Source organism: Penicillium antarcticum (assembly GCF_028974205.1).
Source record: "Penicillium antarcticum strain IBT 31339 chromosome Unknown utg000010l_segment0_segment0, whole genome shotgun sequence".
Lineage (NCBI taxonomy): Eukaryota > Fungi > Ascomycota > Eurotiomycetes > Eurotiales > Aspergillaceae > Penicillium > Penicillium antarcticum.
The window spans coordinates 907,779-919,833 of NW_026695308.1; the positions used below are offsets into that span (position 1 = coordinate 907,779).

At 42.9% G+C, this 12,055-nt stretch overlaps 1 protein-coding gene across 1 annotated transcript; it reads left to right on the plus strand.

Moving 5' to 3' along the window:
- Positions 1-504: 504 nt before the first annotated feature.
- N7508_011213 (uncharacterized protein) lies at positions 505-3,250 on the plus strand (the record flags this gene model as incomplete). The annotated part of the gene is made up of 3 exons (XM_058469273.1): positions 505-1,035; positions 1,104-1,823; positions 1,877-3,250. The coding sequence occupies 3 exons, from the start codon at positions 505-507 to the stop codon at positions 3,248-3,250; spliced, it is 2,625 nt and encodes an 874-aa protein (XP_058314251.1).
- Between the last annotated feature and the right edge of the window lie 8,805 nt (positions 3,251-12,055).

Here is a 12,055-nt window from a genome sequence, read left to right on the forward strand (position 1 = left end):
AGAAATATATATTTACTCTATATAGTAGTAGAGAATATTTTAGCTGAACTCAGTAGATACGATTGAAATCGCTGTTTATCTGTTGAATCTAATAAGCTCGATATGAAAAAAATGGTTTGATCTACCTTTAAAAGTGTATTAACTTCTTAAAGTGTAATTTGTATAACATTATGAAGAAATCTTGGTCGGAAGCTCTGATATTATAGACTTCTGATTTATTTTCCCTGAAATTAATGCCTGAGGATAATTGAGGATATATAGCGGATATCCGCACAGATATCCACGGATATCCACGGATATCCTCAATTGTCCTCAAATATCCGCACTAGTGATTAGTAACAGCCAATCATCGCCATTGAAAGTTCAAGATATGTGGAAAACGCGCCCGTGAGTCGTGACTTTGTTTGCTATACCCCTGATACTCCCAGCTAGTCTTACATGTACGTTTCTCTCTCTCTTTTTCTCTTAATGCCTATTCCTAGGTAACCCGTGATCAAGTACAATATGTCTTACTCACAGGCATCTCAGTCCCAGTACTCCTTCTACGCCGATTCAGATCTAGGTCTGAATCCCGACATACTTCATTCCGATGACATATCCGCTCTTATTAGCAGCCAGACTGTATTGACATCTGTGTCGCAAGTTTCATCTCTAACTGCACCTCTCTCGCTTCCTCGTGTTGGCCCCCCTCTTCAGCAGTACTGGGTCCTCTATTCCTCTAAGCCTAGTCGGGAGATGGATGAATCCCGGAAGAGCTTTGTAACTTGGTGGCTAAACACAGAGTTTGGATCAAAGCCAGATATACAAGACTCTATCCGTTGGGATGGAAAAAAGACGTCTAATATATGGGATAACTTCAATCAAGTTGCACATGAAAAGACTGGCAAGCCAAAAGTTATGTGTACAACATGTCTCTGTACCCTTGTTCATCCAAGATTCCGCCGTGCTGGTTCATCGCCAATGAATGCACATATCAAGGCAGGCTCCTGTACTCGGAAGCCTGTCCAGAAGATTGATCAGATGCTCAAACAAATGGTATGTTTTTCATCTATAACCTGGACTCTCAATATCTCTCTTACTTATCTTTATATACTATCCTAAAGCCGACTTTCCCACAAAACCCATCCTTCTCCCAGGAGCGTCTAGCAAAAGCGATACTAGACTTTATCTCTACCGCTCACCTACCTTTCCGAATCATTGAGCATACCCAATTCAAGGATCTAGTAGAGGTTATCCAACAAGCCCCGAGCAAGGTCAATATCCCATCTGCGCGAAGTATGCGGCGTTATCTCGACTCCACAGTCAAAAGCAGCCAAAAAGAGATTCTTAGAAGGCTTCCAGATAGGAGTCGCCTTTCAATAGCCCTTGATTGCTGGACGTCGCCATTCCAGCAAGCATTTATGGCTGTCACAGGTTATTTCCTTGATCAAGATTGGAATTACTGTGAAGTTCTTCTTGGATTTGAGCATCTTCACGGATCACATACGGGTGAGAATCTAAGTAAGACCGTGATTCAGCTTCTGACTGATCATGAAATCACCGACCGCGTATTATCCGTGACCACAGATAATGCAACTAATAATAACACCCTGATGATGAATATCCAAGAGACAATTCAGTCACAAAGCCGATCGGATACGTTGATCTTCCGAGTTCCATGTATTGCGCATGTGATCCAGTTAAGCTTGAATGAGCTTCTTGGGAAGCTGAAAGTGACGCCACCGAATAAAGAGATTGAGCTGGAGTGGTCTGATGAACGAACCCATTCATTTCAGACTAAACAATCTAGCTCAACTAGACAAATTGCGGATACTCTAAAAAAGGTGAATTACTTCTCATCCTTAGTCTTTTAATTCATACTAATAAAAAGTCTAAGATCCGAGGTCTTGCTGTGTTTATTAATGCAAGCCCACAACGCCGGGAGGCATTTATGGCCCTGCAAACTAAGGAGCCTCGTTTGATCCCTATCCAAGATGTCCAAACCCGATGGAACTCAACCTTTATGATGCTTAACCGTGCTAAAAGGCTACAACCATTTTATGATCAGTATTGTACACATCATCAATATCTCCACTTCAAACTTGATCAAGAAGAGTGGCGACAGATTGAATATCTTCTTCTTCTTACCAAGCCTTTCTTTGACTTCACTACTATGCTATCAAAGACTAGGGATGTTACTACACATAACATCTATAGTATTTATAACAAGCTTTTCTCTCACCTTGATGAAGCTGAGAGAAAATTGAAGAATAAAGGGGTTATCTGGAAGAAGAGTATGCTCCAGGCTCTTCAGACTGCAAAGAAGAAGCTATCAAAGTATTACACTGCTACTGATCATGAATCGTACGGTGAAATATATGCACTTGCAACGATCCTTTGCCCATCAAAAAAGCTTCGATATTTTGCATCAACAGACTGGCAAGGTGAAATTGACTACGTCAAACACTACCATGGAGTCCTTAACCGAGAGTTTCATCGATATAAAGATATGCTTCATCATGATTCAGATACTATGGTCGTGCAAGATGCCACTGGAGAGGCCCGAGATGACGACTATTATGATCTTGATACCGCTTGCGCTTCTCAGAACCAGCCACAGGATAAGCTCTCAAAGCCTGAAGATGATGAGATTGCGAGGTATCTTGCCCGCGGGATTGAGAGACAAAAGCCCCGAGCATTCTGGAAAGAGCATGAGAACGAGTTTCCTATTCTTGCAAGAATGGCACGGGATATTCTTTCTATCCCAGCTAGTGGTGCAGGCGTTGAGCGATTATTCAATTGCGCTCGCGATATCTGCCACTATCGTCGTGGCCAATTGAAACCAAGTACGATCCGAGGATTGATGCTTCATCAGCTCGCCACTAAATTTGAAGTTGAGCAGAAGGAGTTTGAGGTTATAAAGGAGCATCTTTCCGCCGGAGAAGCTGTATTGTTAGATCAAGCTCGGAAACCAATACCCCAGCTTGAAACTGTCGAGCCTATTAGTGATAATGAAGAGGAGGAACAAGAGCTAGGCATTGAGGATACACAACGGATAGAAAGCTACGATGAGAACTCAGAAGACGGGGAGACTGATAATCGAAGTAAGCAACTACAGCTTAAACGATCAAGGAAACGATTATCCGAGGCTTCCGATGACGATGACGATGGCCTTCCAGAAATGCTAATAGATGAGGGCATACAAGGACGGTCGGGGCGGATTCGGAAGCAACCAAGATTACCTGATGGATTTCAGTTTGATCTCAGATAGTCTGCGTAACATGAATATGCTACAATTTTGTTTACCAAATTAAAATCTTCAATAATGATTACACTATGAGTACTTGAAAAATACAATAGAATCCGCATAAATAATGCACGCTCAAAAAGGTCATGAGTCTTGGCATGTTTGGCCTGTTTTATATCCATTGGATATCCTCAAATATCCGGAGGATATTGGGTTGCATACCATATCCACAAAATTGAGGATTGCGGATATTAGGTGACATACTATATCCGCAATCTGCGGAGAGGATATGTGGATATCCGTGGATATTGAGGATGTTGCCGCAGCCTAAATTATATAATTAGGGTTCGAAAGAGCATCTCTGTTGTCTCTAATATGGAAGGCAAACCTGGGCGGGTCTGTACTGCATGCCCCCAGTGAGCTCGCACTGGGCAGCAGTCCTTGCCAGGCTGCTGGGACGATGGATTCTTACCTTCTCGTGGTGTCCGGTGTATATCCCCGTTGGGGAGACCGAATTGAATCCGCCGTGGTTGTGCGGTCCGGCCCGGTGCGGGAAGCGACCGCACAACCACACCAAAATCAGGGGATAACGGCATATGAAAACCATCCGACTTCTCCTTACCTGACTCGCACTCGGGCCCGATACTGGTCTTGCATTACCAGTGGAAGTGGTGTCGCCTATGGAGAAGACAGGACACCCCTGAGCTTGCATACGGTCTGGGATCGCATCGTGCGAGATGCGGCGAGGCGGTAGTGAACCGGTGACACAGGCAGTCAAGCTGATATCGGACAGACCTCGTTCAAGGCCCAGAGGCCTCGTTAAGACTCGAACTCGTTAAGGCTCGGAGAGAGCGCTCGCTGGAGACCTCGTTAAGGCTCAGCCACGGGCAAGCTTCAGGGCGAGTGCTCTTCGGGACACGGGCACCACCGAGACACGGGCACCCTCTTGGGAGACACACGGGCAATCTGGAAAATATTGGTATTTGACTGGTGGCAGTCGGCAGGACTCGTTAAGGCTTCGCCACGGGCAACCCGTCGATCCTGTTCAGACACCGGGGACCAAGCTTGGTTAGTGGAGAGCAACCGACATATAACGTATTCGATAAGCGAGCTGGCCACCCCATGCGAGCTGGCCACCCCATCAAAAACGCGCCGCGTAATTAGACTGTCTCTATTCAACCACCTATCATGCCGCCAATTCGCTCTCAATGCTCTCAAAAACGTGTAGAGCAAGAGGGTAGGATCTTATTAGCTATTGAAGCTATTCAGAAACAAGAATTTAGCTCTGTACGTAGAGCTGCAGCGGTTTTTGATGTCCCCCGCTCCACGCTCTCGGCGCGTCTTAATGGCATCACCTATGGCGCCGAAACTCGCGCCAACAGCCATAAATTGACTGTTTTCGAGGAGGAATCGCTTTATAATTGGATCCTCTCACTCGACGATCGTGGAGCTGCTCCTCGGCCTCGTACAGTACGAGAAGCAGCTGATTTACTACTTAAAGCGCGCGGGTCAACTCCACCTATTACTGTCGGCGAAAAATGGGTCGAAAACTTCGTTAAACGGCACCCTGACCTCTCTACTCGATTCTCGCGATCGTACGACTACCGGCGGGCTCAATGCGAGGATGAAAAGGCGATTTTAATGTGGTTTAACTTCGTGAAAGCTACGATCGAAAAGTACGGCATTGTCGGCGACGATATCTACAATTTCGACGAAACTGGCTTCGCCCTCGGCCTTACGGCTACTGCGAAGATTATTACAAGGAGAACGTACGGTCGGAGAGCCGTTTTGCAACCTGGAAACCGCGAATGGGTGACCTCAATTGAAGCTATTAGTGCGGGAGGGTGGGTGCTTCCGCCATGCGTCATTTTCAAAGGCAAGGTCCTTATGGAGGCATGGTTCAAGGATACCAACCTCCCATTAGACTGGCGCTTCGAATTGAGTAATAATGGATGGACAACCGATGAAATAGGTCTTAACTGGCTCCAAAAGCTTTTTATTCCATCGACTACAAGCCGGACGAAGGGGAGGTATCGTCTTCTTATCCTCGACGGTCATGGCAGCCATCTTACGCCTCAATTTGACTCGATTTGCTCTCAAAACGATATTATACCAATCTGTATGCCGTCGCATTCCTCTCACCTCCTACAACCTCTCGATATCGGCTGTTTTGGGGTACTAAAACGGGCGTACGGGGAGCTAGTAGACTCGCAAATGAAGCTTTGCATTAGTCGTATCGATAAATGCGACTTCCTTACAGCTTATCCTCGGGCCCGGAGAGAGGCATTTAAGCCGGAAACTATTCTTAATAGCTTCGCAGCTGCTGGCATCGCTCCTTTTGATCCGAATCGCGTGATTTCGAAGCTAAATATACGCCTTATTACTCCTCCACCTCCTCCGAGTCGAGGAAGCGATTCTAGCCGCAATTTTACGCCGAAAACCCCGTATACAGTGAAGGGCGTACGCCGGCAAGCTTCCTCTATTAAGAAAATGCTACAAGAGGACCCCTCGCGCGCCGAAAAAGCCTTTGAGCAGATCGTGAAAGGCTGCCATCTAGCTATACATGGCGCTACGATTATGCGCCAGGAAAACCGCGAATTACGTGCCGCCAATGCGAAAACAACCCAGAAAAGGAAGCGTACGAGGAAGCGAATAGCTCATAAAGGTGGAATATCGGTTCTAGAGGCTATGTCAATAGTTTCAGGACCGGAAATAGTTCATGAAGCTAGCTCAGGTCGAGATGGAGCTGTATCGCCGACGCCGAATCGGACCAATAAGAGGAGACCACAACGATGCAGCCTCTGTAAAAACCTAGGACATAGGAGAAATAGGTGCCCGGAGATGTCTGAATAGCTTCAATTTTACTGAATTTATGTTGTGGTTGAAAAATTCAATAATAATGGTAGATTTAATAGGTGGGTGGCCAGCTCGCATGGGGTGGTCAGCTCGCTTATCGAATACGTTGAGATATTTATAATAAAGCTTTGTTTCACTCAATCAATTATGCTTTTGATAAAGCATAATTATTCTCAGGTGCTGGATCAGTTCTAGATGCTGTACCAGAAATTCAAGATTTTAGAAAATACAGTGGTTTGAGAGAATTCTTACCTCTGACATACTCAGTTATATTAACGTATTTCACAAGCGTGCCGCCATCTCCAAAAGTGTTCGATTGCTTCAAAAATGCTTTGCGCTACTATAAATGCTCATCGATACACATCCACTAGCAGTGGGAATTAAGTTTAATTGTCGTGGTTGAAACATGAAGCTGCAATCTAACGCATTTACTATGTGTTTTGGGGATTGGCGGCTCGCATGTGAATTACGTTAGCTTCAATAAGGTTGATAGTTGTACCTTTCATGGCAGGACACAGGACTTTATTCTAAACATTTTACATGGGAATTTTTCTACGGTCAATTCTACTTAGCTAGTACTATGGTTTACTATATAGCTATTATAGGTGCTATGTTTACTTTATTAAATGATAACTTATCATCTAATAAATGACATGTACTATTATTTTGTTTTACCTAGTTATATTTCTTTTTAATCAGATATGCGCTCATAATGAAGTTTATGCTCAATACTATTGAGATTCATGGCGCATCCAGGCTAGATGCCTGACATATAAGGCATGAATCTAGTGATCAGCATTAGACCTACCAAGCAGAGTATGGATCAGGAGAAGGGTTCTCATTTATATAGGGTCTTTCACTTATGGAGAGAAAGATCAGATTTAAACAATCTCGTTGGCCTTGATATTGATGCGTCCCAATTCAGTAGACATCCAATTTCAACAAATACTATCTAATGCTCTGCCTTTAAGACGTGATACAGATATTCTGTTCTGTACTCGGAAAACTCGGGAATAGGTATCATAATCTTATTTTACTAAAACAAGAGACCCGGGTAATGGTCAAGACTGGTAAAGGCATAGCACTTTCACTGTCAGTGCGGGGGTTCAAATTCCCCTTAGATTAAAATAGATTAATCATATATAAGCGATTAGCACAAATTAATGTAGCCTTTATATAAGTTATGTTAAACAATATAAGTTATATCTATTCCATCTATACAATGCCTTCCCTGTTTATTATTAATAATTGCATTGTTAATATAAGTAATTATATTAGGTGGGTATAGTTCAGGCTATATGTGGCACATAATTCCATACCCTAGTTCAATACTACTATCATTATATAGCTATCCTTATTCCTTTCAAAGTCTACCTAGGTAGCTCAGTTATTTCAATTAGTTAAAGAAATGCATTATTTTTTAACAGAACTATTGTAGAACACAATAGTTTTAGATTCTTGTATTTCCTTTTTGCTTTATAGTAATGGAGATTAATGATAGTTCTATATTGAATAACACAATCGTAAGGAAATGAGAAACATATTAAAATTTGGTGTTAGTTTTAATTTTTAAATTATGAGCGAAAAGTCATAGTTAAATATATCACAATTAGAAAATAGTGCCAATTTTCTTTTTAAATATATAAGATTCAATTATAAAACCATGATAGCTTGCTGGTATGGTATAGCCTGTTAGATTTACATACATATATTTCTTCATTGAAGTAATTCATATATTGAAAACCATAAGACCATATCTTGTCTCAGTTAAATTTAAGTATAACTGTATGTTACTAAAGAATATTTCTTAAGGAGGAAACAGGTTAAGACACATATCGTGTTAGATTATTTCGAAACAACAATGGATTTTAATTAAGGAGAATTTGTTGTTTGTTAGATAATACCTTCAAAATTTAGTTAACTATAAAAATTTATAACGTAGTTCACGGGCGAATGGGCCACCGCAGAACATCACGTTAAATGCTGTTTTTGACAATCTTGTACCTCAACTATCAGGACCCGTTTAGATGGTAATCTTTAAGGTCATATATGGTTTAGTACCCAAGTGAAATTTAGGAGATTCTGGGGTGAAAATACACGATATATATATTTCTAGCTTATATGGCTAAATTACGACGTAATTTATGGTATTATTATTATGCGAATCTTAGAATCTTTTGAAATCCATATATATTATAGAGAGAGCCTACCTTTAGTAGTATACTTATGCTAGACTAAAGTTGTAGTTGTTGAGATATAAGATTGTCAAAATCAACATTTAATATGGTGTTCTGCGGTGGCCCACTCCGCCTGTGAATTACGTTATATCACTTGTGATTACTCATTCCAGGTTTTAGATTTAAAGGAGCAAAAAATTAATATATACAGATAGTCACATAATCAATCTTTCGGATTTAAGAGCCGAAATAGGAACATCTGAGCTACGAACCTAGATCTCTGCAAACTCGAGATTACTCAACTACAGTTAGACCTGGCTTTGAACCGCCCATAGGTTCCAAATCTCAGAACCTGAACCTAACCTCTTGAGGTTAGGTTCCAAACTTTTTAACCTGGACCTAACCTTAACCTCAAGGAGGGTCGTTGAGGTTCAACCTCATGAACCTACATGAACCTGCATATGCATAATTTTTTGACGCTTTTCCTCTTTTGGCTGGATAAAAGTGATGATTCATCTCGGATTTTTACAGCTGTTTTGTTGACCTGCCGGCGTTCGTCTGATTACTCTGTCAACGTGGTGAATTATGAGGAAATAATTGTTCAGAAGTAAACAGAAGACAAAGCCACTGATAAATTACAAGTAATATTCGATGATATCGACGTGGTAGGTGGTCAGTAGTGGTCATCGGCGAAATTGCATGTAAAGATGCAGATATATATATTTTGAACACTGTAACCCATGTGTATCTTGACCAGCAGAACTACATGTTATCGAGAAAACCACGAAAATTTAGATGAAATCCCCTCATTTTTATACAAAACAAATCGTTATGCCTCCCTCTATGAACTTGTCTCGAAGGATTTAGGTCAAATTATCTACATCTGTCGTGAATCCAGTTCAAAGATTCTCATCGTTAGACTTAGCCATTTAAACAAGACGATTTTCCTAAGTTAAAGTTAACCTCCAGGTTCTATGCGGGTAAGTCAGGTTAAGTTCTAGGTTCTGTACGGATAGATGAGGTTAACTTTCAGGTTCTATGCGGGTAAGCGAGGTTCTCTTCTAAAATGATCCACTATAATAGCCAATCAGACACAGGTCGGTAGATATAAAAGACGATAGATCAATTCTAGCACGCAGAACAGGGTCAAACGGATCCCCCAAGAATATCGCGCATCTTTTCGAAAGAACGAATAAGTAAGATTCTTATTCTCTTCCTCCTCAGTAATCATACCTTCTACTGGTTTACTAAATCTATCATGTCTCAGCCCTTCGGCGCCTACACGTCGTCTAGCTTCGATACCACGGACGGTTTACCATTAGACGCGCTCCAATACCTTCTCCCCGACGATTCCATATCCCAGCGCGACAGCCAGAGCCAACTACTATCCGAAAGCCAGCTTGATTCAGTTCCAGACCTTCCAGACTATCGATCTTGCGTGGCTTATCAGGCCCCAAGCACCCTACCGCGAATCAAGCCCGATCGTATTAACGAATTCATTGTTTGCGCGCCAGAAATGACCGCGGAATTCGTTAAGTGGTGGCTTGATACTGGCTATGGCAAGTCGAAGCGGATCAACTGGGATGGGAACCTAACAAGCCGTCGAGCACAGTGCTGGAAAGGGTTCCAACAAGTTGCAAATGCCAAAGATGGCAAGCCAGGCGTTATGTGTAATAAGTGCTGCACAGTTCTCACGCATCCAGCTACAAATCATACTGGAACTTCATCGATGCAGAAACATCTCGATGGGCCAAGGTGCCGAAAGCAGCTACCGAAGAAAGGTGCTAGTAGTATCCGACAACTACTTAGTGACGCGGTATGTTCTACAGGGTCTGAATCCTATATTGGTACTAACGATGAACTCACTATCCTATAGGCCGGGAAAAGACCAGCGCCTACCTTTACACAACAAGTATGGGAGCAGATGCTTCTTGATCTAATCACTACATCGAATTTACCCTTTCTGTTTGTCGAGCATCAAAAATTCCGTGACCTCTTTTCCTTCGCACGGCTAGCACCCGAACCACCTAGCTTTCCGTCAAGAAAGGTGATTCGCGAGCGCCTCCGGGGTTTCGTGCTACAGTATCAACAGGAGACACTACAAACGCTTCCACCTGGTGCAAAGCTATCACTCGCACTGGACTGTTGGACTTCACCATTCCAGGACGCGTTCATGGCTATCACAGGATACTTCCTAGACAAGGAATGGGAGTATCGCGAGGTCCTCCTTGGGTTTGAGCCACTTTCTGGAACTCATTCTGGCGTAAATCTTGGCAAAATTGTTCTCCAGATTCTACAGAATCATCAAATCACTGATCGTGTACTGGCGGTAACAACTGATAATGCGTCTAATAACAAGACGCTTATCACTGCGATTAATAATTCAATCCATGAACTACAGCTAAAGACGGATTCAACGATTATTCAAGTGCCCTGTCTTGCTCATGTCATCCAGTTAAGTCTGGTTGAATTACTTGGTAAAATAAAGGCCTCGCCAAAAAATGACAACACTGAATTGGAATGGTCCGAGGATCGTGTTAGATCACTGCGTGCGCGCCAGCAGAAGCGAGATATCACCGATACCCTGAACAAGGTAGGCTTCTCTTGAATAACATTCTCTATATTTAATACGCTAACTATTATGACAGGTTCGAGGCCTTGCGGTTTTCATTAATGGAAGTCCTCAACGCAAAGAAGCATTTCTGAAACTTGAGTCCAATGGGCAAAAACTTATTCCAATCCAAGATGTTTGTACGCGGTGGAATTCAACGTTTCTTATGCTCCGCCGGGCTAAAAGGCTTTCTACCACCTTTGACGAGTACTGTTCGCTCTATCACCAACCCTATTTTGCATTAAATGCGGAGGGGTGGCGGCAGATTGACTATCTACTTCATATACTCCAGCCCTTTTTCACATACAGCACACTAGTCTGCCAGACTAATGACTCGAGTATTCACCTTATCTTTAGTATTTACAACAGGCTCTTTGATCATCTCGAAAGATCGATGCATCAGCTTCGTCGAAAGAGAGTTGCCTGGAAACAGCTTATGCTTTCCTCCCTTGAGGCTGCAAAAGATAAACTGTCAAAGTACTATAGTATGACGGACCTTGTTGAAGGTGATCTCTATGCTATTGGAACGATCCTAGATCCGTCTAATAAAATGGAGTTCTTTTCAACAAGTGATTGGGCCCCAGATGACACAGGAAAAGACTACACAAAGGAATATCGTCAGAGCCTCCAGTCTCTTTTCGAGAAATACCGCCTACGTACACCATCAAATATATCACTATCGGATGGTATATCGTTCCCAGCCAAATCAGCGCTCGAAAGGATTCTTAAGGACAATTCCTTACAGCGATCAACCAGTCCATATCAGGATGAGCTTACCAAGTACCTCCAGAGTGGTAAGTGAGTGAGCCGCCGATATAAATCATAATACTAATGTTCTTAGCCACCGTCAATGAATCCGCTCAGGTCTTCTGGAGAAACCACGAGAGAGAGTTCCCTATTCTTGCAAGCATTACTCGTGATGTGATGTCCATCCCAGCGACTGGTGCCGGTGTTGAGCGTCTTTTCAACTCTGCCCGGGACATTTGCCACTATCGCCGGGGGTCGTTGAGCCCAGAGACTATCCGCGATATCATGTTATACATGTGTACAACAAGGTTTGATACCAAGGAGGAGCAGCGACAGGTTCTCCAAGAGTATCTTTCAGAGCAAGAGATCGCAGCTTCGTCCGAAGAACTTCATATTGGAACACATTGTGCCGAGGCTATCAGTGACACTGAGGAAGAC